A 23,102-nucleotide genomic window follows, 5' to 3' on the forward strand; every position below is an offset into this window, starting at 1 on the left:
GTGACACAGGTTAATATTCTAGTAGGAAGTTTGAGAAGATTTCTTTTAAGTGTGAAGTCACAGATAGCAGAGTGTTGGCTTTAAGTGGGTATTGTACACTGATGCAGACACGTACAAAAGCAGCTGTGGACACCAGGGACAAGGCGACATTCCTGTAACAATACCTGAAGGGCTTTCTTACTTTGCATTGTAAAATAAAATCTCAGTGTACAAGTGCACTTGGTCAGAAGAAAACACCATCGGGCTGTCAAATGTCCACATGGATGTTGAAAATTGTGTTAGTTGGACTCAACTGGTGGATGTAGATTTTTTTTAAATTTTTTATCTACATGCTTACTTACATTTAGTCCGAGCTGCACTATGTCTAATAACTGTATTCAAGCTTGAAGACGTTTCATGTATTTTGTGTCAAAAATCTGGTAAAATTGCTGGATACAAAGTTTGATCTACTGTGTGGTGTTTGGTTATCAAATCTCTTGAAGTACAGGCTGGCTCGACACTAGCACCTGCACGACTGTGGTGTGCACAGTGTCTCTCCCGTTGTCTTTAGCTAAGCTAACCTTTGTGATAGAAGGTTAAATTAACTGACAGACATGAGATTGGTATTGATTGTTTAATTTTCTCCCAAAATGTAGTCTTAAATAGGGCATTTCTGAGTTATAAATAAGTTGATAATGTTTAAGTTTAGCAGGACTGTGCAGGAAGCAATGAAAAGAAGGCCTGAGATAACTTTTTTCCCCTTTTTAATAATCTGCCCTGCAGATTTTGGCTATAAAAAAAACTTGTGGCCTAAAGGGTAAACAGTCTGGCATTATTTTGCTCGAAGGACACAGTGTACCTCCCGCCTCTTCAGCCTGTCACATCACCCCTACACCCACAACCCATTCTCTGAATTCCCAAGCTGATGTATCTGAATGGACAGAGAGACTCTGTGCCCAGAGAAGCCACGTTCAGTAGAACTGACAGTCCCGAGAACACCGTTTCTGTCAAATGCAAGGACAGCCAATTTCTCTGTCTTATCTTCTAATTGTAACAAGCTTGTCTTTCTGACAGTTAAGATCCTAGGGCTAATTAGTGAGACAATGGAAGACCAGGGGTATCATTATGTCACTTCTGTGGTGTTTTTTTTTTTAACCTAGACTGAAAGAATGGCAGACCATGGAGCACACCACAAGGAAAACACAATTCCACAGAGAGCAATAGCTCATCCTCCAAAACACAACTGTGTCAGGGAAAAACATTTATCAGACTACTGATTTGGGAATAGATTCACCATGACTCAGAATTCCCACATCGCCTTTTTACAAAGCCTCCCTGGTGACATGAATAGGGAAAATATTGCCGTGTCGCCACAAGATGTTTTTGCTTCACGCGATATTATCTCTACAGAGCTCTCCAGCTGTGGTCTGTAAACAACAGAATCTGTATCTTGTAGCCACGCATTATTAAGATGTGAACACAATCCAGCTATCACGTTCCCACGCCTTGTTAGCTCATAGCCAGGGGTCATTGATCTTGTTGCCTCACAACAATATTTTTTACCACTCATGTAACCAGGGGGCCTCCTTTTCATTTTTAGAGTTAGAATGAAGATCTTTATATTTGTGTGATTTGTCTTACTGATATCTGGGCATGTGTGCGTATGTTATGAAGTACGCTGGTTTTCAGAGGAAGCAGGGTATAATCAGTCAAATCAGTTGTGACTCACACAGTGCACACCACGTGCCAAAGGTCTCTGCTAACAGTTTCCATAGTGGTGACTTTTAGGTGAATCAGTTTTATGGTATTATGATAAAATGATTTCTTATATGGCAACGAACATATACAGGAAACAGTCAGGTCAAGTAAATCTATTTATAAGCACATTTAACTACACAGGTTGACCAAAGTGCTGTAGGCGAGGTTATTCAGACATATTGTGTCATAGCAATGGTTGTCATTTCCTCCTGAGATCCCAAGGCATTCTAAGACCAAATTAGATATGTAATCCCTCTAAAGAGTTTCCTGAAAAATCTCTAAAGAAATGTTGCTAGAAAGCCTTCAAAGCAGATGCCTGAACCAACTCAGCTGTGAAGTAATTCCTTCCTAACAGGATTTTTACGAGAAATGTCAAATTTGGGTCTTTTGTATTTAAGTTTGCCTAAAATTAGTTGGTAAATTTATAGTTCTGTTAACACAAAATCTTGTTTAGCGTTTCCCTGCTCAGTTGTGGTAGAGAAAACGCAAAAAAGACATTTTTCCCTAAAGGACTTTGCTGTCTCAGATTGGCCTTAAATGCACTTAATTCCTGAAACAAGGATTGTGCCCACTAATATGTAGGCATGCTAAGGAAATAAGGTTCGGTTTTGACAGTGACCGTAAACTTCTTAATAGATTTAAAAAAAAAAAACAGCAACAAAAAAAACAAATTATTAGAAAAATCAAGAAAGTAGTGCGAGCTTAAAAATTTGATGTGATACTGATTTTTCCTGCTGTAACTTCTCTGTAAATTACATGTTCCATGTTCTCTTTAACTTACTCTCATATAGTGTGCCTCATATTAAACAATTTCCTGTAGTTGCACAAAACCACAGAAAGATACATGAGTTAGAGCCAGAAATCAGCCTTTGCACTCTGTCAAAGAATATGAGCAATGACATTATCTTTCCTGTCAGTGTCCACTAGCCCAGTCCACTATATGTAGCATTCATTTTTTTAAAAAGATGTGTGTGGTAAAGCAGCGCAGATAGGATAAATGGAATATACTAGAGTAAGCATAAAATGTGATTTATTTTTATAATATTATTATACATAGATATATATACATAATATATAGTAAGCATTTCTTTTTCCAGTATTCCAGCACATACACAGATGGTGCTTAACTAATATTGCATTGATTTATATTAGAAATCTCATCCTCTACTTTTATCACATCCCATCTACACAAGTTGTTCCTTTTCTATAGCTGATGCCTTCCATTCTGTAGCCCAGGATAAGCAAATATGCCACAGAGGTAACTCTATGCTTCGGTAACCTGGGTCATGCATGCCACTGAAATGAGTAGCTGTCTAGCTGGCCAAGACAATCCCCTTCCCCAAAGCTAGTTGGACATGTCTCCTATAATAAAATAAAGATGCCCCCCCTCCCCGAAGCTTCCATCTCCCATGACCTATTTTCTTTATGGCTAACGGTTGGTGGCTAGCTGCTGAGTGGTAAATGCACAAAGGACAATACACAGATGAGAGCACACAAAATGTGATTATAACTGTTTGACTAGGATCTGACCCTAACTAAAGGACAGCTGTTTTTTGCTGAGTTAGCTATCCAGAGTAATAGTCGGTAGTGTTATTAATAGTATAATAGTGTGAGAAATGTCCTCACAAAAAGAGAGGAAAGGAAGTTGGTGATCTCCTCAAAGATGCTAATGAGGTCAGACAGGAGACCACTGCACCGACAAGACGGGAAAAGCTGGAAAGCAGAAGCTGAACAGCATGTAGTCCCAAAGGAGTAGTTGAGTCACACAGGGGGTTGGAGGCAAAAACACGACAGGGTGACATCTCTGGAGATGATACGGGAGCCATGAACTGGGAGAAGCTTAGAAGAAGCAGCAACACTTAACCACAAGACACAGCCATAGGCCTGGCTGTGAGCACTCCGCTGGGTGTCCCTGCTGAGCCATCGTATACACAAACAGACAGAAGCAGGATACATAAAATTCAGTGCAGCCTGTGTAGAGGAAAGTCCCAAATGGTGCTGCAAATCTATTTCCACATCACAGATACACCAAGCCTACCCCAAGGATTCACACACTGTACAAACTCAACTCAATAACCTCCCCCCTCATCCGAGCCTGTGACATTTGCAGAGAAGACCTTAAAGAGGGGGATAAGAGCAAAGACAGAGCTGGAGAAACGGGGGTGGGGAGGGGCTCCTCCTCTTCCTCTTTTCTCATTAGAATTCTCTCATCAGTCTTCCCCACAGAGCAGGGGCTTGACATGTCAGGGTTTATTAATTGCTCCAGGAAATATTATTGACCTGGACCTTCTGCGCCTTCTCTCCCCACTGTGGTCAGTGTCTCTGCTCTGCTGCCTCAGCATTCCTTTGGTGTCCTGCCTGGACCCATTACAGGACACTGCGGCACAGCGTGGAGGCTTCAACACAGTGTCTTCATTGACTATGCACTTGGCCTGGGTTTTCTTTTCACTGCAGCTGCAAAGCTCCACCTCACACACACATACGCTCTCTCTCCCAGGCACACCTGCAGCCTTGGGGAGAGAAAGCGCACACTTCATTATGGTGTGATAGAAGCTCTGTGTTGGTGCCCTTTGCTGAAATTCCAACTTTTGGAATGCTTTGGTGAAAAAAAAAAACTTTTTAAAGGTGGAAACATCTCAAGGCTTATTGGTTTTTAAATCCCACCAGTAGTTTTTTTTTCTTTTTTCTTTCCTTTTTTTAAAAAGAGGTGCTTAAATCAGTCCGATGTGAATCCAGTCTGACTGCTCAAACATTAGAATCAATTAAATTATCTGGTTCCATCTACGAATGGCAAAAAGATAATTCAGTTGCGACTCTTGGATGTCACTGTACAAGGACAATCTGAAAATCTGTGTGTGTGTGCAAGTCTTGTATATTTGTGAATTTGAACAAACATTTGCGTTTGCGAGCAGTGAAGGTGACAAAAGGAAGAGTATCTAATGTTTTTTGTGAAACCTCTTGGTGTGCGTCGCTTGATTTCATGCCTCGTGATCGTACTCTCAACTTGGATAGGACATTCATTTATAGCTCAACGTCATATGACATCTAGTGCTTTTGCTGGCACACATGGGGTGTGACTGTGGGAGGTTTCTTTAACTTTAAAGCCCTATTCCTGGAATTGAATTGCATTGGAAACTGCCGAAGGAAAACAGTTGTTAAGACTACTAACTTCTTTCCTAATCTGAAAATACATTGATGAGTCGAAATGGTTGTAATAATTGTGCTGCCATAACCTTAACCATCATGTGAAACCCCTTTCATATGAAATTACTTTAAATGAAAGCTTTAAAGGATGTGTTTTTCCTTGGCCTGTGTATTACCTTTGGATGCTTTATTGCTGGATTTATTAAGGAACTATGTTATTTTTTTTTACCAGATTTAAAAAAAACAAAACAAAGAACAATAAAAAAAAAAAACTGGTCTATTGTGCCACCATGTGGACATGTTTGGCATTACACTGGGGTTTTTATGACAGCACTGATGAATGACCAGGATATGAGTGTGTTGTTCCATTGTGTCCCAGCGAACTTTGCACCGATGAGCACATTCCTGAAAGCAACGGTCATGAATAAAGAAATGAGCCTCATATCAACCAACCATGGCTTTTGTTTCCTCTGAATAGTGATATTATCCAACTCCCACATCCACATGAATCTTGAGTTTGCAGGCATGTCTGGCACTAAATTTAATATCCGTCTTCATTTTGTTTTTCTGCAGTCACAATGGTTCTACTTTTGTTTGTCACGACAACAACAGCAAACAATTCCACAACAGTGAACAACAACAGTAATGACGGTAAGAGCACAAACAAGGTCACTTCTACCTTAATCTGTGAGACTGCACAGCACTCAACAATCTGTGACAGCGACCAGATCCCATCCCCACACACTGCACTCGGTGCTTTTCCATAAGATATAATTATAATGCATCTTCTGCAATGCAGGCATCAGCTTGATAATAGCCTTTTTTTCTTACACAGCCTTGTTATTACCAGATCACAGTGAACTTCAGGAACCCTGGACAGTAATTTAAGGCTTATTGTACATCTTTATAAACACAGATAATGGTCGGCTGTGTGGCTGTGACTCTTGGTTGAGTCGCCACTCTAAGAGTCTGTTGTTTTCTGATCGACACTCCAGGAGGATGAAATATGCTGATGCTTATCTCTATAGACAAAATACTGCTAAGGCCAGTTATTAAATCAGCTCTGTGGCCACAAGAGTTTACTGGAGGTGCTTTGCTTCATCAAGTATTTATGTGATGAGTTCATGTGATGCACACATGAATGCTGCAGAGCATTTGCGCACACAGGCACATATATTATCAGTCTTGCCCCCTCTTCCTGTTTCTTTGTTGGTGGTGTTACATGACCCCTGGCTGTGACTTTCCTTCTCCTTTAAACAGAAACCACAGGTAACCAATACATCATCTCCACTGTGCTGGTTGTGTCCCTGCTGGTGCTCATCATCGCACTGCTAGCCTGGTACTTCCTCAGGTAAAAACTCCCACCCTGCTGGGATTCAGTTACTTCACCTTATCCCTCTCCCTGCTCTTCACTCACTGGCTATTAGCCAGGCTCAGGGGCAGAGCTCCGGTGACAAACACTTCCTCCTTTAGTCATTAAGGCGGAGCCCCGTCAGGAAGTGCTGTAGGCTGACTCCCTCTCATGCTTCGAACAGAAAAGACTGTGACAGTAGAAGTAGGCAACTTAACAGAGTGAATAACAAATTCTGTACCGCATTCAGACTACAACTCTGTCTCTCCTTGACATCAGCTAATGAGAAAAAATAGCTTCTCAAGTTTCAGATGGTAGGTTGGATAGCTTTTTTTCCAAGGTTATCTTTTGGCAGATGTTATAATTTAACTACAATGAAGAACTTTGGTTAAACGAAAACAGCGTAGATGATTTTACCATGTCATCATCTTTTCTTGTGTTTTACATCGCGGTAACGTCTCTGTTCTTTTCCTTGCAGGTTAAAAAACCAGAGGAAAGCTGTAGTCACAACAGTTGACAAGAAGATACCAAATGGCATCCTGGAGGAACAAGGTAACACTGTGAGACACATTGTAGGTTGTAGAGTTAAAACGTGGTGCATAGAAACAGAAACTTAAAGTGAAAAACAGGCTAGAGATTAAGATATGCATCGATAGGGAGCTGCAAAGAGGTTTTATATTTGTAACTGTATATGCAGGTTGTCCCACCATTGCCTTGTGGTTGTTTTAAACTTCCTGTGGTTGATGTGAAAAACAAAACGCTCTATTATCTTTACCACTTTGTATAGCTTTTTGACAGCGTATGTAAGATTAGTTTGGAACGTTATTGGTACAAAGGGTAGTTCTTCTCTCTGAGCAGTTTTTGACAACTTGTAGCGACATCATAATAGTTTCATGTAAAGTACCACATGACAGGACCTATCAGCTCTTACAGGAAACTTGCTGAACTCACTGAACATGTTTCAATCTTCTTTTGGAAGTATATTTTTGTCTAACGCTACAGAGGAATGTAGAGAGCATGTTGTATTTATCCAAATGGGAAATAGTATATCACTGAGCTAAGGGGAAACAAAATACACAACACACCCCAAATTTGTTGTTATATCTTGTTGACATCTTGCTGCCGATCACAATAATTTTAAACATGAAACGGTGTCATATTACAAAAGTATTTTATATGAAACTGAAACTTTCACTCGATAGGGAAGTGTAGTACTTAATTGCTTTTTAATTCTAAATTCTACACGATTTGAAAGATTGATTAATTAAAGTAATATGTCTGTATAATGAAACTATAAAATATACACTGTATTGCTTTTTTTTTTTTTTTTTTTTTTAAATTTTATCGCTTATTGTTGTCTACATTCATTATACACTCACTGGTCACTTTATTAGGTATACTTTGCTAGTCTTTGGCTGGACTTCCTGTTGCTTTTAGAATGCTTTAATTCTTCATTGATTAGATTCAGCAAGGTGCCAGAAGCATTTTGATTTTGGCACCTTGCTGATGGCATCATACAGTTGTTGTTGACTTTTTGGCTGATGTGAATCTCCTGTTTCTTACATGCCAAACGTTTGCAACAGAATTGGGATCAGGTGACTGTGGAGGCCATTTAAGTACCGTGAATTCATTGTTATGTTCAAGAAACCAGTTATAGATGATTTGGGCTTTGTGACATTGCATGTTATCCTACTGGAAGCAGCCATTGGAAGATGGGTACAGTGTGGTCATAAAGGCATAAACATGGTCAGCAATAATATTCAGGCAGACTGTGGCTTTTAAACAGTGGTAATTGGTACTAAGGAGCCCAAACTGCACCAAGAAAATATCCCACACAGCTTTACCAACCTGAATTGTTGATATAAGGCAGTATGGATCCATGCTTGTTGTTTGTGTTTGTTGTTCATGCTGTTTATGCCATCTTGACCCTACCATCCAAATATCATTGAAGTCCAGACTCATCATCCTCCATTGTCCAAATTTGGTAAGACTGTGTGAATTGTAGTAACAGTTTCCTGTTCTTAGCTGGCAGGAGTGACACTGTATATGATCTTTTGCTGCTGTAGTCTAGCTGCTTCAAGGTTCGACATTTTGTACGTTCAGACGTGATCTTCTGTGTACTTTGGTTGTAACAAGTGGTTCAGTTACTGTTGCCTTTCTATAAGCTTGAAATAATCAAGCCATTCTCCACTGACCTCTTAAATAAATGAGACATTTTACTCCAGAGAACTGCTGCTCAATGGATAATTTCTCCTATTTTGGACCATTATCTGTAAACCCTAGAGATGGTTGTGAGGGAAAAGACCAGCCCATCTGGCACTAGTAACCATGACACGTTCAAAATCTCAGAAATCACCTTTCTGATGCTCTTCCTGAATTTCAGAAGATTGTCTTAAGGATTTCTACATGCCTAAATGCACTGAGTTGCAGCCATGGGATTGGCTGATTAGATATTTGTTAATAAGCAGTTCAACAGGTGTACCTAACAAAGTGGCCTCTGAGTGTATATACATACAAGTTTTTTATTTGTACACAGTACATCTATGAGGATTACATTATCACAATGAATGAAATGCAATGCTTGATCACAGTGCTGTGTTGTCCTCTGTACATGTCTGTGTTACAAGTGATGTGATGTGTGTGTTATGTTTTAGAGCTTGGACACAGTACTGAGTCGTTATACACCATTATACCACCAGGTCAAGTATACAGGGTGGCAGTATCAGGAACCTTTTACTAACCCTCTCTCAGTACTTTTCCAGTCTGTATTTTGCAAATTGTGACGCTAACAGAATGCCTTGCCAGTGCGCTGGCAAACCTGTGGGATGGTGTAAATGGGTTCTCCCTGGGGTTCCTTTTGGGTTTTTTGGGTTTTAATGTCTGATGTGTGGTGATCATCCAGTACTTGCACTCTGTTTCCTGTTTAGCAAACACGCACCAGCATCACATATGGGTGAAAAGCAGTTTGGTCATGATTTTGTTTTTTGATTCATTGTAAAGCAGTTCAGTAAACTAATTCAGTGATTCCCAACCAGATATGCTTCAGTCCCAAGGTGCGCTATTGTAGACTGAACTAGTCTAGTCTTTTACTAAATAGCGTCAGACAGTCTTCAGAATATGTAATGCTATTTAATAGGCTAGAATAGTGTAAACAGCTAAAAGGAGTGGATAAATGGTCATAATACCACAAAGAAGTAGACAAATTGTTGAAATTACAGCTGAAAATAACGTTAGCGAGAGCTGAAATGCATGGCTAATAATTAAGCTGTCAACATAGTCAGCTAAAGGCAGCTAACAGATACACATTCAAGATGTCAGCTAAAAGGAGCTAGTATACCATTGAAATTATGGAAGTAACACTAGCAAATAAGTGCTTTAGCTATTTAAAGTGTTTAAGTAACTACAGCATGTGTCTAAAAGTAGCTAATAGACAGTCAAAATAGTTAGCCAATGAGATCTGATAAAATAAAGTATTAGCTATTAGTTAAACCAATGATTTGCCTAAAATTACTGATAAAATTAGAGTGGTAATCATACGGTGAACTGTAGAAAAAAACATATGAAACTAGTATATTGCATAATATTATATAGGTTGTGCAAAGTAACCCCCTAAAGTGAAATCAGTAATTGAGATATGATTCCCTTGCCACATGACAAAAAGGTTGGGAACCACTTTTCTAAATAAACCAAATCAAATGTTTTGCATTGAATTACATTCAACTACTCATTTAACATAGCTAAATATCACAGTGACACCAATTTGATTTATTAATAGCAGACAACTTTTAAATACTAAGCTGAATGATGCTAATGTAAATTTTATTTGAACACAACAAATAATTTAATGGCAAAATATTAAAACCAAACAAAGAAATCAGCTTAGGTTGGGTGATAAACCCACTGTCTCTTCTCCCCACAGAGCAACAGACGGTGGTTCTTCTGCCCAGATCCTCTTCTGCCTCCAAGACATACTTGCCCATCCCAGTTGACCACCTAGAGGAGGAATACAGGCTCCGCTCAGCTGATGATGGCAAGCTGTTCAGGGAGGAGTACAATGTAAGCCGCCCCACTTCTATTTATTTTATTTTTTTCCTGGAAGTTAGATTAGCGGTAGTTAACGGTAGTCACAAAGCAGTTTTGTGTGGTTTAAACAATCAGAGTGATGCTTACATCAGGCATGTGAGGCAGGGCTATTATGGTGCATTCATGTGCATTTGTAGGTCTGTTGAAATATTGGTTCACTTTTTTCCTTTTTTAAACACACTGCAAGTGCCTCCCCACCTCTAATTCTATGCATGATTTACCAGTGAAATTTAGTTACTTACATTTTAAACCTTCACGCAGTGTTACTCAGTAACACTGTGTGAAATGATTTACAATGGTCAAACTTGGTCATATCTGTGTTGTGGCAACAAAACTATCACAAACTATCCAAAACTGGACTGAAAGGGTTTTCCCATAACTGTAATGTTCTCCATGTTCATATGTGAGCAAGAGTTCAAAACCATGACTTACATGTGTATTTTTGTTCAGGGAAAACTACGGGAGCTTTATTTATTGCACCTCCCATGACACATAACTGATCTGATACTGGTCTGATACATACACCCACACAGATGGAAAAAATACCCCTTCGTCTATATGTGTCTATGATTTAGAATTTGTGTCAAAATAAAGAGTATGATTCATGCTTTATGTTAACACATTGAAGTATGATTTCATTTAGATGGTTTATCAGTACAGACAGAGGAAGCTGAAGTTCTCAGCTTTTAATGGAGAACTGTTTATGGCAGGCAGCAGAGGAAGTGCCTACACTAAGGCTGAACAAAGCCTTGCATAGAGCAGAACACAATGCACTGGCCGTGAGCTGCTGACGAATCATTTTTCATTATGTGCGCGTATATTCAAAACTATCATTTTATTTTGCAGTCCTTGCCAGGGGGTAATCCCCAAGGGACATACGAAGAAGCAAACAAGGAAGAAAATAAGGAGAAGAACAGATACCCCAACATCCTTCCCTGTGAGTATACTTTCTGTTCAGTTTTCTGAGTCACACCTACAAGCTTCCTGTCCCATGTGTCACATGCCTCAAACACTCTTGTTTCCCTTGCTACAGTAGATTCTTCAGAAGAGTTTGTGTGTGCAGTTGCAATGAAGTGGTTTCATCACAAATCTTTTTTACTTGCGGTTTCTGCTGTATTTTCACAATGCATCACGGTTTAGGTTTTTTTAAACTGTTCTTCACCTTAAATAAATGGTTTGAATTCCATGGAAACATGTTCATTTGCTTTCAAGGCAAGAGCTACCACTTATTTTAATACAAACCTTCTAGTCACCCTATCACAAAGACTTGAAATATATACTTCCTATACTTTTACGGAGCCATGTTTCTATTTTTGGACTCTTCAGAATAATCCTCATCCTCATCTTGGCCTTGGTGTAGCTCCACCCCCCACCCAGCTGTATTATGATTGGCTGCACCTTGCAAACTGAAAGTTTGAACAGCAGGTTGGAGGGGCTGCTGTGCTGACACAGTCAGAGCTATGACCACGTTAAAGACAGATTAGTGATTGTTGGAAGCCAGATTTGTGAAATACAGGTTTTATAGAATTTATAATGAGACTAGGTTTGCCCAAGAGCCACAGATGAATAGTATAAAATATAAATAATTGCTTAATTTCAAGGGGAAGTGGTAAACAAATTTGTAAGAACAAAGGTGGTTACATTCTACGGTTCTTATGTCATAGCGTTTCATATAGTCCTTGCTGTGTTAGCTCTGCAGATCAGTAATCACAGTACGTCTCTGTGCTATCAACAAGCAGCTGCGTTGTCTCTGCAGAGCCAAAACATCCAATTCCATCAAAAACACTCAGGTCACTGTACTTCAACAGACTCCACTGAGAGAAAACTGTTTCAGGCCTTCTTAAATGGAGACCAAATACCAAAATGATGACATTGGGAATCACTTGAACATACACTGAGTGCAGCATTTTCAGCTTTCTCCGGGTTTAAGGGAATACGGGTCTGCTGTAAATATATACAAATAGTGTAAACAAATGACAGTAAACCAGAAGAGCCTTAAAAAAGTTACTGCTTGTTTAAAGGCTTAATGCCAAATTAGTCAGGCAGTCTGCTGATTGTGGCTTCAGACTGCACAGACATGCTTTAATCTTCTCATCCAGCCATCTCCAAGAAAGCAAAAGTATATTTCTCAATATATATATTTTATAATCATTTTTAATAATGTAGTAATGATACACATTGTAAACTGATTTAAAAGTTACATTTTTGCTAAATTTGTGGTACTTTTCATTGCAGATGATCATTCTAGAGTGGTGTTAACAGAGCTGGAGGGAAATCCCTGTTCAGACTATGTGAATGCCTCTTATATTGATGTGAGTCCTTTTTTGTGCCAAAATAGTGAATTTGAGCTTGAACTCTTGAGCATTTAAATACTTGTCTGATCTTTACCATTTCAGGTGAAAAACAGTGAAGATTATTAATCCTATATTTATTTTTGATTTTTAAAAAAATAGGGTTTCACGGAAAAGAACAAATTCATAGGCGCACAAGGTAAGCTATAGGGCATTTAGAAACATGACATAATTATCTCTATATATATTTTTAGTTTTAAATTGTGGTTTAATTAAATTTTTTTTTGGGGGGGGATCTGTTAGGTCCAAAAGAAGACACCGTAGCAGATTTCTGGCGGATGATTTGGGAGCAGAAAGTATCAACCGTTGTTATGTTGACAAATCTGAAAGAAAGAAAAGAAGTAAGTGATTTTAAACGTTGTTCATAACGGGAGTGCTTCAGTTGTCATGTGGTCTCTACAGCTATAACTACAGTGTTTGCTTCTTCCACCAACTCTCGTCTCTAACAGCATTTTGGACAAGGGAAGTGAAAAGTAAAGTTTCCCTTAAGCACATTTAAATATAGATTTCATTGGTTGTGGTCAAAGGTGGTGTCAGATGATGTTATCTTGTCTGATGCCTGTTTCTCTGCTACATGTTAAGGGAAAAAGTATTTTCCCTGTTCCTGATTTCCTGATTTCTTTTTTACTTTCTTATTGTTGCACTTACATGTTTTGTATCAAAAAATTTCCATATTAAACAAAAATAACCGGATTAAATACAAAATGTAGTTTTGAATTTATTAAGGAAAAAAAAAGCTATCCAAACCTACCTGGCTCTATGTGAGAAATGGTTGACTGTTGATCTACTTAGAAAATGCTGCAATGTTTTTATACAATATGTAACTGTACACAAACTTTACAAAACGTTTGCACTGGATAGTGTCTTTCTTATATCTTCCCTCATCTTGAACACTGACCTTAACTGAAGCAAGTGAGGCCTGCAGTTCTTTAAATGTTGCTCGGGATATTTTTATGACATCTTCGATGAGTCTGCGATGTGCACTCGGAGTACTTTTGGTAGGCCACCCACTTCTGGGAAGGTTCATGACTGTTACAAGTTTTCTCCACTTGTGAATAATGGTTCACTGGAGTCACAAAGCCTTAGAAATGGCTTTGTAACCTTTTCCAGACTGATATATGCTTCTTTAGATCGTAGCATGATGCTCTCAGCGTACCACATTTTATTAAACAGGTTCTATTTAAGGTATTTCTTGATTCAATTACTTTTTCACACGTGGTGAGGTACGTTTTTATAGCTTTTTTCCTTAATAAATGGAATGAGGTTTTAATCATTATTTTAACAACTGCATTTTGTATTTACTTGGATTATTGTTGTCTAACATTAAAGATTTTTTTGATCTGAAGTAGGGTAAATATGCAAAACACTAAAATCAGGAAGCGGGTAAATACTTTTTCACAGCACAGTACTTGAAGTGTTTTTACTGTGAGCAAAGGCGACTTTATTAACAAAGGATCGATAAAAATAGGGAAGTATTAAAAAGGGTGTTAATGTGTTCAAATCAGCTGTCATATAACGTGTGAGATAAAGTCGTCCAAGGTAGTATCATAATCAAGTAAAAATAGATATGGAGTGGTTTCACCGCTCTCATATACTAACTGCTTGCTTACAGACGGAAGTCATGCAAGTTACCCGTTTGTCTTAATAAAGGAAACTTTTTTAGATGTGTCACAGACAGTTGCTTTGATCATTTATTCATTACAGCACAGCGTCTCCGTGGTTATAGAAAGAGGGTCCTGGGTTTGAACCAGGTTTCTCTGGGAGATTTGGTTTTCTCCTGCCATCAAAAACATGCTAATCGTGTTAATTTCCATCACTGCACCACTTACAAAGACACAGCTTTATATTTAAGATGGCAAAAGCCAGAGAATCAGTTTTGCTATGTAGATCAGTAAAAATGAATACTAATATTAATGGATATCATCTCTCTGCAGGACAAATGTTACCAGTACTGGCCAGACCAGGGTTGTTGGACTTACGGAAATGTGAGGGTAGCGGTCGATGACTTCACAGTCCTGGTGGATTACACCATACGCAAGTTCTGTGTGCAATATGTAAGTTTTGACCATTGACTCTGTTATTATTGCACATAGTATGCATACATTATAAATTGTGGTTATTTTTTTCTGATAGCAAATATATCCAGAACTATGGATAAAATCAATTGCCACCATGACGCTGGTTAGCGTTAACAGCTTCCTGTCTAGTCTTTAAACTCAATACATAACACTCAATAGTAGCACTTGTCAGCAACACTTGGCTAGAATTAAACAAAGTTCCACCACTCATAATAAACCAGAATCCATCCATTATCACAGCAATATATTGTATTTATCACCACCCATCCAGATTTACCAATCCCATAAAACAACCAATCTTGAGCTAAGTGGTACTGGGAACTGAAATCTCACGTACAGTTTTCTTAACACTTTCACAAAAACCTTGCACTTTGTCATGCAACCACAGAACATAAATGAAATTCCCCTTTTGAGACTTACATCGCTAACAGATTGGAGTAGCAAATGAAACTGGAAAAGATTTGTACTTACTTTTTGTGATATTGCTTTGATATACTTAATAACTACTTTTAACCATTTAATGTCATGTTAATGTAGTTTTCCCAAGTATTCTTAGGGGTAACATGGTTCTGTTACCCATATGCTGAAATAACATAGTAATACACTAAAGCCTTATGACGCTTCCCATAACTTAGTAGAACTCTATCCAGACATTCTACTTATTTTGGAGCCACTGTAACAGATCCAAAGATCCCCAACAGAAAATGATAAAGCTGCAAGTATATGAAAAACTAAAATTACTCTAGACTGCTGCAAGGATTTCAGTGCACCATTATAATATATAAATCCCCCCAAACTCTAATACTCTTACTAGATGATACATTAAATATGAAGTCAAACAGTCGGACCACTTTGACCCAAATTCGTCTTAGAGGAACAATTATTGGGTTTGTTTTTGCTTCCCTAGCTGGTTTGGGAGTAAGACAGAGTTGATAATGATCTTCAACAGAATGCTCAACCAACAAGAGATAATGGCTTTCCCCCCCTCTTGTGTCTATTTAGCAGGCCAGTGACGCCGCTAAGACTCCCCGCCTGGTCACCCAGCTCCATTTCACCAGCTGGCCTGACTTTGGAGTTCCTTTCTCCCCAATTGGAATGCTCAAATTTCTCAAAAAGGTCAAGTCAGTAAATCCAGACTTCGCTGGGCCCATTGTGGTCCACTGCAGGTATGCGAGAGCTGAGCTAATGTAGCCTAATGTTCAGTATTTTACTGTTTACTCCTAATGGTTTTAATTATCCAATTTGTTTCTGTGGAGATCAGTGTATTATGCTTAAAAATCCCCTTTGTATGTGTGTGGGCAAGCAATCTCTCTGCTAAAGATGGAAACATTTGGAGTGACTATTGCAATACATGTGTTTACAAGCACAGATGTTGCTTTGTTCCCTCCTGATGTCTGTTAACGTGCTAGTGTCAGCTGAGGATTATGGTTCACTCAGCTCAGTGTGTCATTTGTTTTCCATCTCCAGTGCTGGTGTTGGGAGGACGGGAACCTTCATTGTAATAGATGCCATGATTGAAATGATGCACGCAGAGCAGAAAATTGACGTATTTGGGTTTGTCTCCAAGATACGAGAGCAGCGCTCGCAACTCATCCAGACAGATGTGAGTTGGGGAAGGATTATGTTAGCCACATGACGTAACGCTAACACCTGGCATGTGTGTGGGACATGTGAATTATCCTTTACAGTAAATCATCTGCAACTAGGCCCATGCATAGTGTGTGTTATTCATCTGTGTGTATTTTCACTCCAGATGCAGTACTCATTCATCTATCAGGCCTTGCTTGAATACTACCTCTATGGAGACACAGAACTGGATGTTTCTTCTCTGGAAGGTCATCTGCAGAAACTGCACAACACCTTTAATGATGGTGATCGGATTGGCCTGGAGGAAGAGTTTAAGGTAGAACCTCTTTTTACATTCAGACCCATAAAGGATCCCATCTAACAAACGCTCACACAATATTACAGACTAAACTTAGAAATCTCTAAAGAAAACCTAACAAAAATGCAGTTGTTTCTTTATTAGTCATTTTAACTTATTAAGCTTTTTATTTGTCAGTTATTGAAACACTTTTCATAAATGTTATGAAGCATGTGAAGGTTCTGGAAACTATGAACCTGCCCACGCAGGCACTAAAAATATACACTAATAATCAATGCAAAAGAAATTCTAGCTTTTTCAATCCCCTTCAGTCATATCACTTCTAAGAACATATAGTGCAGTCAAAAGGTACTTAGCTTCTTCCCCAGTTCTTTCTTTTTTTTTTTTTTTTTGCATATTTGTCACATGTTTCATATCAAACAGATCAAGCAAATTTTGATGATCTGAAACCACTCTTCTTCAAAATCAGCAAAGAAGACCAACTCATTGCAAATGATCACAAATGGTCAAAGTCCGTTATTAGGTTTAGACAAGACACGTACACATAGATAGCTGGTTTACTCTTAATAAATGAAATCATGATGTAAAACTGCCTTTTTATTTCCTTTGGTTATCTTTGTCTAAACGTATCTGAAATATGTGAAAGAAAAAAAAACAAAAATCAGCACACCACTGCACATATAAACCTGACTTGCATACATTCCTCTATTGCTGCATGAGAATTCAATTGTGCTACAGAATGGTCATTATGATTTATCATCAATACTGCAGCTTAGTTTATTTCCCCTGTTTTGATTCATAAACCAAAGGACGGTGAATATTTTATAAAGTTGTAACATTTAGATTTTCCTTGTTTAGAAACTGACTAACATGCGCATAATGAAAGAGAACATGAGAACAGGAAACCTCCCAGCCAACATGAAGAAGAACAGAGTTCTGCAAATTATTCCCTGTAAGTAAGATGAAATCCATATAAATAACCAACTTATGTCAAATTTTGAGCTGCAGATTACATTGCCTGCAGCTGCCTTTAGAATGTTTTTCTAATTCTGTCCCTTGCAATACTTACAATACCATACTACTAATGTAAACATGTTTTTGAGTTTAATCTGCGTGTTCATGATGTACTGTTTCCATTTCAGATGACTTCAACAGAGTAATTCTTTCCATGAGAAGAGGTCAAGAGTACACAGACTATGTCAATGCGTCTTTTATAGATGTGAGCATATTGTATTTCCTAATTTGGTCTTTCTGAGGTTTTAAGGTATTTGTGTTAACACAAATAATTGTACCGATGAAGCTTTATATTATACTGATAAAGTCCTTTATATTTTGATTTGACTCAGGGCTACAGACACAAGGACTACTACATTGCCACACAGGGCCCTCTGCAGCACACAGTGGAGGATTTTTGGAGAATGGTGTGGGAGTGGAAATGTCACTCCATAGTCATGCTCACTGAGCTCCAGGAGAGGGAGCAGGTAAGCTGCAGTAACTAATCGCTGCAAGCCAGCTATGATTGATGGCTTTAATAAACACAATAAATACACACAACATAAAACGTCCCAGTTCTGATTTCCTGCCTTTGTCACGAAACTGTACATTTATTTAAGTTCATATTTATGAAGTATTTAACTTGTTAAACTACAGTTTCTTTTATTCATCGCTGTGAGTAAACAAATGTTCATCTGTTTTGCAGGACAAATGTTGCCAGTACTGGCCGACAGAGGACTCAGTCTCCTATGGAGACTACACAGTAGAGCTAAAGGGAGACACCCTGTGTGAAACCTTTAGCCTACGAGACTTGGTACTCACCTTTGTTCCGGTAAGCAAATTAAACCTGTCCTATCAATACAGGCAAATGTAACACGCCTGCTCTGCATCTTTATCAGTTATCGTGAAATAAAGGCTTTTATTGATCCTTCATGCAATTCCTTTATATAAAATAATTGGTTTTTAGAATATGAAAATTGAACAAGTGTCACAACACAACATAACTCCATTACAACTTCTGAATTCTTACCCAATAATAATGGATTGGATTTATACAACGCTTTTCAAGGCACCCAAAGCACTTTACAATGCCACTATTCATTCACTCTCACATTCACACACTGGTGGAGGCAAGCTACGGTTGTAGCCACAGCTGCCCTGGGGTAGACTGACAGAGGCGAGGCTGCCATATCGCGCCATCGGCCCTTTGGCCAACACCAGTAGGCGGTAGGGTAAAGTGTCTTGCCCAAGGACACAACGACCAGGACAAAGAGCCCGGGGATCGAACCGGCGACCTTCCGGTTACAGATGCGCTTCCCAACCCCCTGAGCCACGGGGCGACTGTGGCTCAGGGGTATCAAATAAATAAGGATAAGGATATAAAATTAAAAAATAAATAATTAAAAGCATCTTGCCATTAGCACGTCTTAAAATTAGGCAAATAGGACCTCAGATGAACACTACCACGTTATTTACACCACGTCATTTAAAGAAAACTAAGCCAAACTGTAGAAACAGTCGGTAAAATAACTAAGAATCATTTTCAGAATGGTTCTTAGTCATCAATCATACACTTTCTGTATGATTTTTTTTTTAAGCCAATCACTTTTAGAATATCTGCTGTGCATGAGCTAATGTGGCTCCAGCTTTAGCTTTTGGGCAGATGTCCTCATGTTATGAATTTGCTGGGAGATCCACTGGTGGGAAGATTGGTGGCTGTGTTGAATGTTGTGATCTAAAGTTTGACAGAGAGATACCGATAATGATTTGGTGATTTTCTTTCTTTTTTCTTCTTCTTTTTTTTAAGAAAGTCAGTATATCTGAAGATAATTTTTTACCTTTTACAGACGTGAAACAAACAGATTTGTTTCATTCATTGGTCCTTACTAAGACGATATAGTGATGCAGTTTAAAAATACTACCGTTTTATTGACACAACGTTATGAATTACAGAGAATATGTGTGTACCCTCTGGTGGACAAACTATGTATTGTCTCGTTTCATTTATCGAGTGTTTTAAATGCTAAAACCAATAACAGCAGCAATCTCTCTCACTGTAGTTTAGTGTTTGTAAATGAACTTATAGCCCTTCCCAGCAGCAGCTGCTTACCTAAGATCCCTGCTGATGTTTTGTCATGTATGCTTGTATTTACCCGATTTTCAAACCTCTTACGGACAAGGTTTTTTTTTCTATTATGTCCTGATACATAAAACCTTACAACTGAATAAAGGTGTACTATATATTTTTTAAATTGCTGTATTGCAATGATTTTCAAATCATTTAAACTACAGATGTGAGTGAAAATGGTATAAAGATATCAACAAGTGAAATGACAGATTAGTTGCTTAGTAGAGTGTTAGTTAAAAGATGAGTAGGATTTTTTTTAGAAAGTTGAAAGTATTTTTATCTTTGTAAAGCTAGACAGGCTCTAATACAATTGGCTAACAGCAACAAATCTCTAAGTGAGTATATCGAGCTCTCTGGGCTGCCAGAGGGAAAAATAAGGATAGGAAGTGTTTAGGGTTATCAAGCGGGAGCCTCCCATCTCATATATTTTATTTAATTCGACCCGCCTCACCTCCCAGAGGCTTTGTAGTACATTCCTGCCTCCCTGGGCCTCACCCATATGTCCACCACTCGTCTGCTGCACGTTTCACCTGTACTGACGTCACACTTGCCATTACGCTTTCATATGCTGCTAATAAATCATATTTGAACGATATTATGATCTCTCAACCGCCTGTGGGTTTCCTCTCAAAGGAGAAGCAGACAAGGATGATCAGGCACTTCCACTTCCACGGCTGGCCAGAGATCGGAATCCCGGCCGAGGGGAAAGGCATGATCGACATTATCGCCGCAGTGCAGAAACAGCAGCAGCAGTCTGGGAACCACCCCATTGTTGTACACTGCAGGTACAACACATAGAACTCTATTCATATAAATATTATATACACTTACCTTGTCACATTTGTTGTCTTCTTTTTTATCTGACAATATAAAATATAGAAGGATTTTTGCATTGCAAACACTGTTCGTGCTTTGTGTGTCCTGCAGTGCTGGTGCAGGGCGAACAGGTACGTTCATTGCACTGAGCAATATCTTGGAGCGAGTCAAGGCAGAAGGCCTGCTGGACGTGTTTCAAACTGTGAAGAGTTTACGCATGCAGAGGCCTCACATGGTCCAAACAGTGGTGAGTGGTTCCCAAGTATTTAAAAGCACTAGAAAAATGTCTCGCTTTAGCTCGAGTGTCGCTGATTTTGTAGGCAATTATGTGTCCATCTTTAACCATCTTTTTTGTTTTCTTTCCGTCCCACAGGAACAATATGACTTCTGCTACAGGGTGGTACAAGACTTTGTTGACATTTTCTCAGACTATGCCAATTTTAAATGATGAGATTTGCCTTAAACACGGTTTTTAAATGTTGTTTTCTAAAGCCAGTTTGTCAGTTTTATGCGTTTCCTTAACTTGGTTAAAATAATCTTCTATTTTGCTATGCACTTGTCCTACCATTAACTCCAGCTCCTTTCTCGCTGTAATATATGGTATGTCAGTCGATGAGAATTGTAAATGAAAAAGCTAGATTAATAATGTATATTTCACAACATGTATGATCATTTCTTCATCATGAAGTGTTGTTTCAGAGTCCGATTTTAGTTTTGTTGTATAATATTGTACTTTAAATGTTTGTGTTATTTTGGATTGACCACATAATATTTTTAAAAGCTGTAGTTATTGTAAATGTATTTATGTATTGACAATGACATTCCTTTCTTTTATTTGGAGAAGATGGCAGGAATGTTAATATTTGTTTTATGTTGTAGTTAATTGTACACATACATTCTTTCATTTTGATGACTTCTGAGATTAGAGGTGATACTGAAACTGTTTTTCATTCTCCTCGAGCTACATGGCCATCACGATTGTGATGCTTTTTCCAATGGAAACGGTGTCTGAAAATGAATGAATGAATCACATCAACCATAATGCAGAGGGCATAAAGTTACGCACCAAAGGCTGAGGTGACGATACATAGGTTTTAGTTTGTTTTTTTAAAATATGGACTGAGGCAGAAGTTCAACAGACGTAGCAGAATCGCAAAAGATTCTTAAACTTTAACGTTTTGTACCTCAAAAGGTCGTGTAACTGCAGTGAACATGGATGTAACATAACTAGAGTCTGCCTTTTGTCTGTAGACAGCAAAAAGCATTTTGCTAAAGTGGCTGCACATTAACAAGCACACAACTAAGCCTTTTACCAAGAACCTGTAATACTGAAGAGCATGTTTACTGCTTTATTTGTATTTTAGACTAGAGTTTTACACAAATTAGTGCCATATGTACTTTTTAAAGACAGGAAGTGTGGTCTCCAAATGTAGTAATTGCAGTATAATTTTACGATGCACAGTCACTATACAGGGAAGTAATAGAAGTTCATCATTAATCCTCAGTCCTGTAATGGCAAAAACCACAATATACCAATGTGGTGCTTCAGTGCCTGTCTAATGCCAGAGAAACAAAAACAGCCCATTATATCTACGTCTACTTCTTTGACATCTTTTAGATTCCATTGGTTTGTTTTGGCACAGTGGTAAAAATGAGGAAGCAGAATGTTTTAAATAAAAACTGTCCAGTGGAGTTTGAGTCTTTTGAAAGTATCTGAATGTTTGAGCTTTTCTGTGCATTTTTCTGAGGTAAATCCATCTGGTACTCCATTAGCAATTTTGTTGATGCTGTATGTAAATATAGGCTGACATGACAAAGTGCTAACATTGTGAAATTCGCTGAACAGCAAGAACCTGTCAAGTGATTGGTCATATTTTCGTGCGCTAAATGTATATGTCTGTGGGAGATGTGAGGTTAAGCACAAGAAACAACCCAAGTCTATTTTTCCCATAGCTCCTTTTCTGTCCGTGCACCCTTTTTGAGAAACTCGAGGAGAGGCTGTTTAACCTACAGCTCTGCCTTTGCCTATCCCTTTTTTGACTCTCAGTGTCTTTGAAATGCAAATTGCAATATTAAAATCTTCTGAAAATGCTGCGGGTGTCTCAAAAAAATGTCTTCAATATGCAACAGCTTTTATGTTTCATTTCAAATTTAGGTGAGATACACAGGAGACAGCTTAAGCTGCCAGTTTGGTTTGTTTGTTTTGCTTTTGAATCAGTGACAGCGGGGTGTTCTTAATGCGATATTTGTGTGGAGAAAATGCTGCATTCACTCTACATAACAGAGTTGCACTTTAACTGTAAATTAGTACTATAACTTTCATATCAACTATTTGCCATGGTTTTTACACATAATTATATGTTGTATCTTACTTCTAAAAAAACAAAACAAAAAAACCCCACACAACCCAAAAACTATTAATCTACCTAGCTCAAGCTCAGGAGATAGAGCAGATCATCTACTACTCAGATTGGTGGTTCGATCCCTGGCTGTTACAGTACACATGCCAAATATCCTGTGGAAAGGTACTGACCCC

The 23,102-nt window shown here is 38.5% G+C and overlaps 1 protein-coding gene across 6 annotated transcripts in view; it reads left to right on the plus strand.

Moving 5' to 3' along the window:
• Positions 1-22,258, plus strand: part of ptprea (protein tyrosine phosphatase receptor type Ea) — a 57,870-nt gene extending 35,612 nt beyond the window's left edge. For 3 of the 6 annotated variants that reach the window (XM_085416714.1, XM_085416715.1, XM_085416716.1), the window contains 20 exons: positions 5,455-5,532; positions 6,142-6,232; positions 6,711-6,784; positions 8,887-8,931; positions 10,152-10,288; positions 11,162-11,252; positions 12,551-12,627; positions 12,769-12,805; positions 12,910-13,007; positions 14,601-14,720; positions 15,747-15,910; positions 16,212-16,347; positions 16,498-16,647; positions 17,488-17,581; positions 17,772-17,848; positions 17,976-18,110; positions 18,329-18,454; positions 20,384-20,535; positions 20,678-20,813; positions 20,940-22,258. In XM_085416714.1, the coding sequence (XP_085272840.1) occupies positions 5,460-5,532; positions 6,142-6,232; positions 6,711-6,784; positions 8,887-8,931; positions 10,152-10,288; positions 11,162-11,252; positions 12,551-12,627; positions 12,769-12,805; positions 12,910-13,007; positions 14,601-14,720; positions 15,747-15,910; positions 16,212-16,347; positions 16,498-16,647; positions 17,488-17,581; positions 17,772-17,848; positions 17,976-18,110; positions 18,329-18,454; positions 20,384-20,535; positions 20,678-20,813; positions 20,940-21,014 (2,088 nt within the window). In that variant the 5' untranslated portion in view covers positions 5,455-5,459 and the 3' untranslated portion in view covers positions 21,015-22,258. Of the gene's footprint in view, positions 1-5,454; positions 5,533-6,141; positions 6,233-6,398; positions 6,547-6,710; positions 6,785-8,886; positions 8,932-10,151; positions 10,289-11,161; positions 11,253-12,550; positions 12,628-12,768; positions 12,806-12,909; positions 13,008-14,600; positions 14,721-15,746; positions 15,911-16,211; positions 16,348-16,497; positions 16,648-17,487; positions 17,582-17,771; positions 17,849-17,975; positions 18,111-18,328; positions 18,455-20,383; positions 20,536-20,677; positions 20,814-20,939 lie in introns of those variants that run through there. The other 3 variants (XM_085416717.1, XM_085416718.1, XM_085416719.1) reach the window with 3 other exon arrangements.
• Positions 22,259-23,102: the final 844 nt, after the last annotated feature.

Source organism: Rhamphochromis longiceps, linkage group LG8, assembly GCF_057381845.1.
Source record: "Rhamphochromis longiceps isolate RC_006_pf linkage group LG8, R_longiceps_female_GT1.1, whole genome shotgun sequence".
In the NCBI taxonomy this organism is placed as follows: domain Eukaryota; kingdom Metazoa; phylum Chordata; class Actinopteri; order Cichliformes; family Cichlidae; genus Rhamphochromis; species Rhamphochromis longiceps.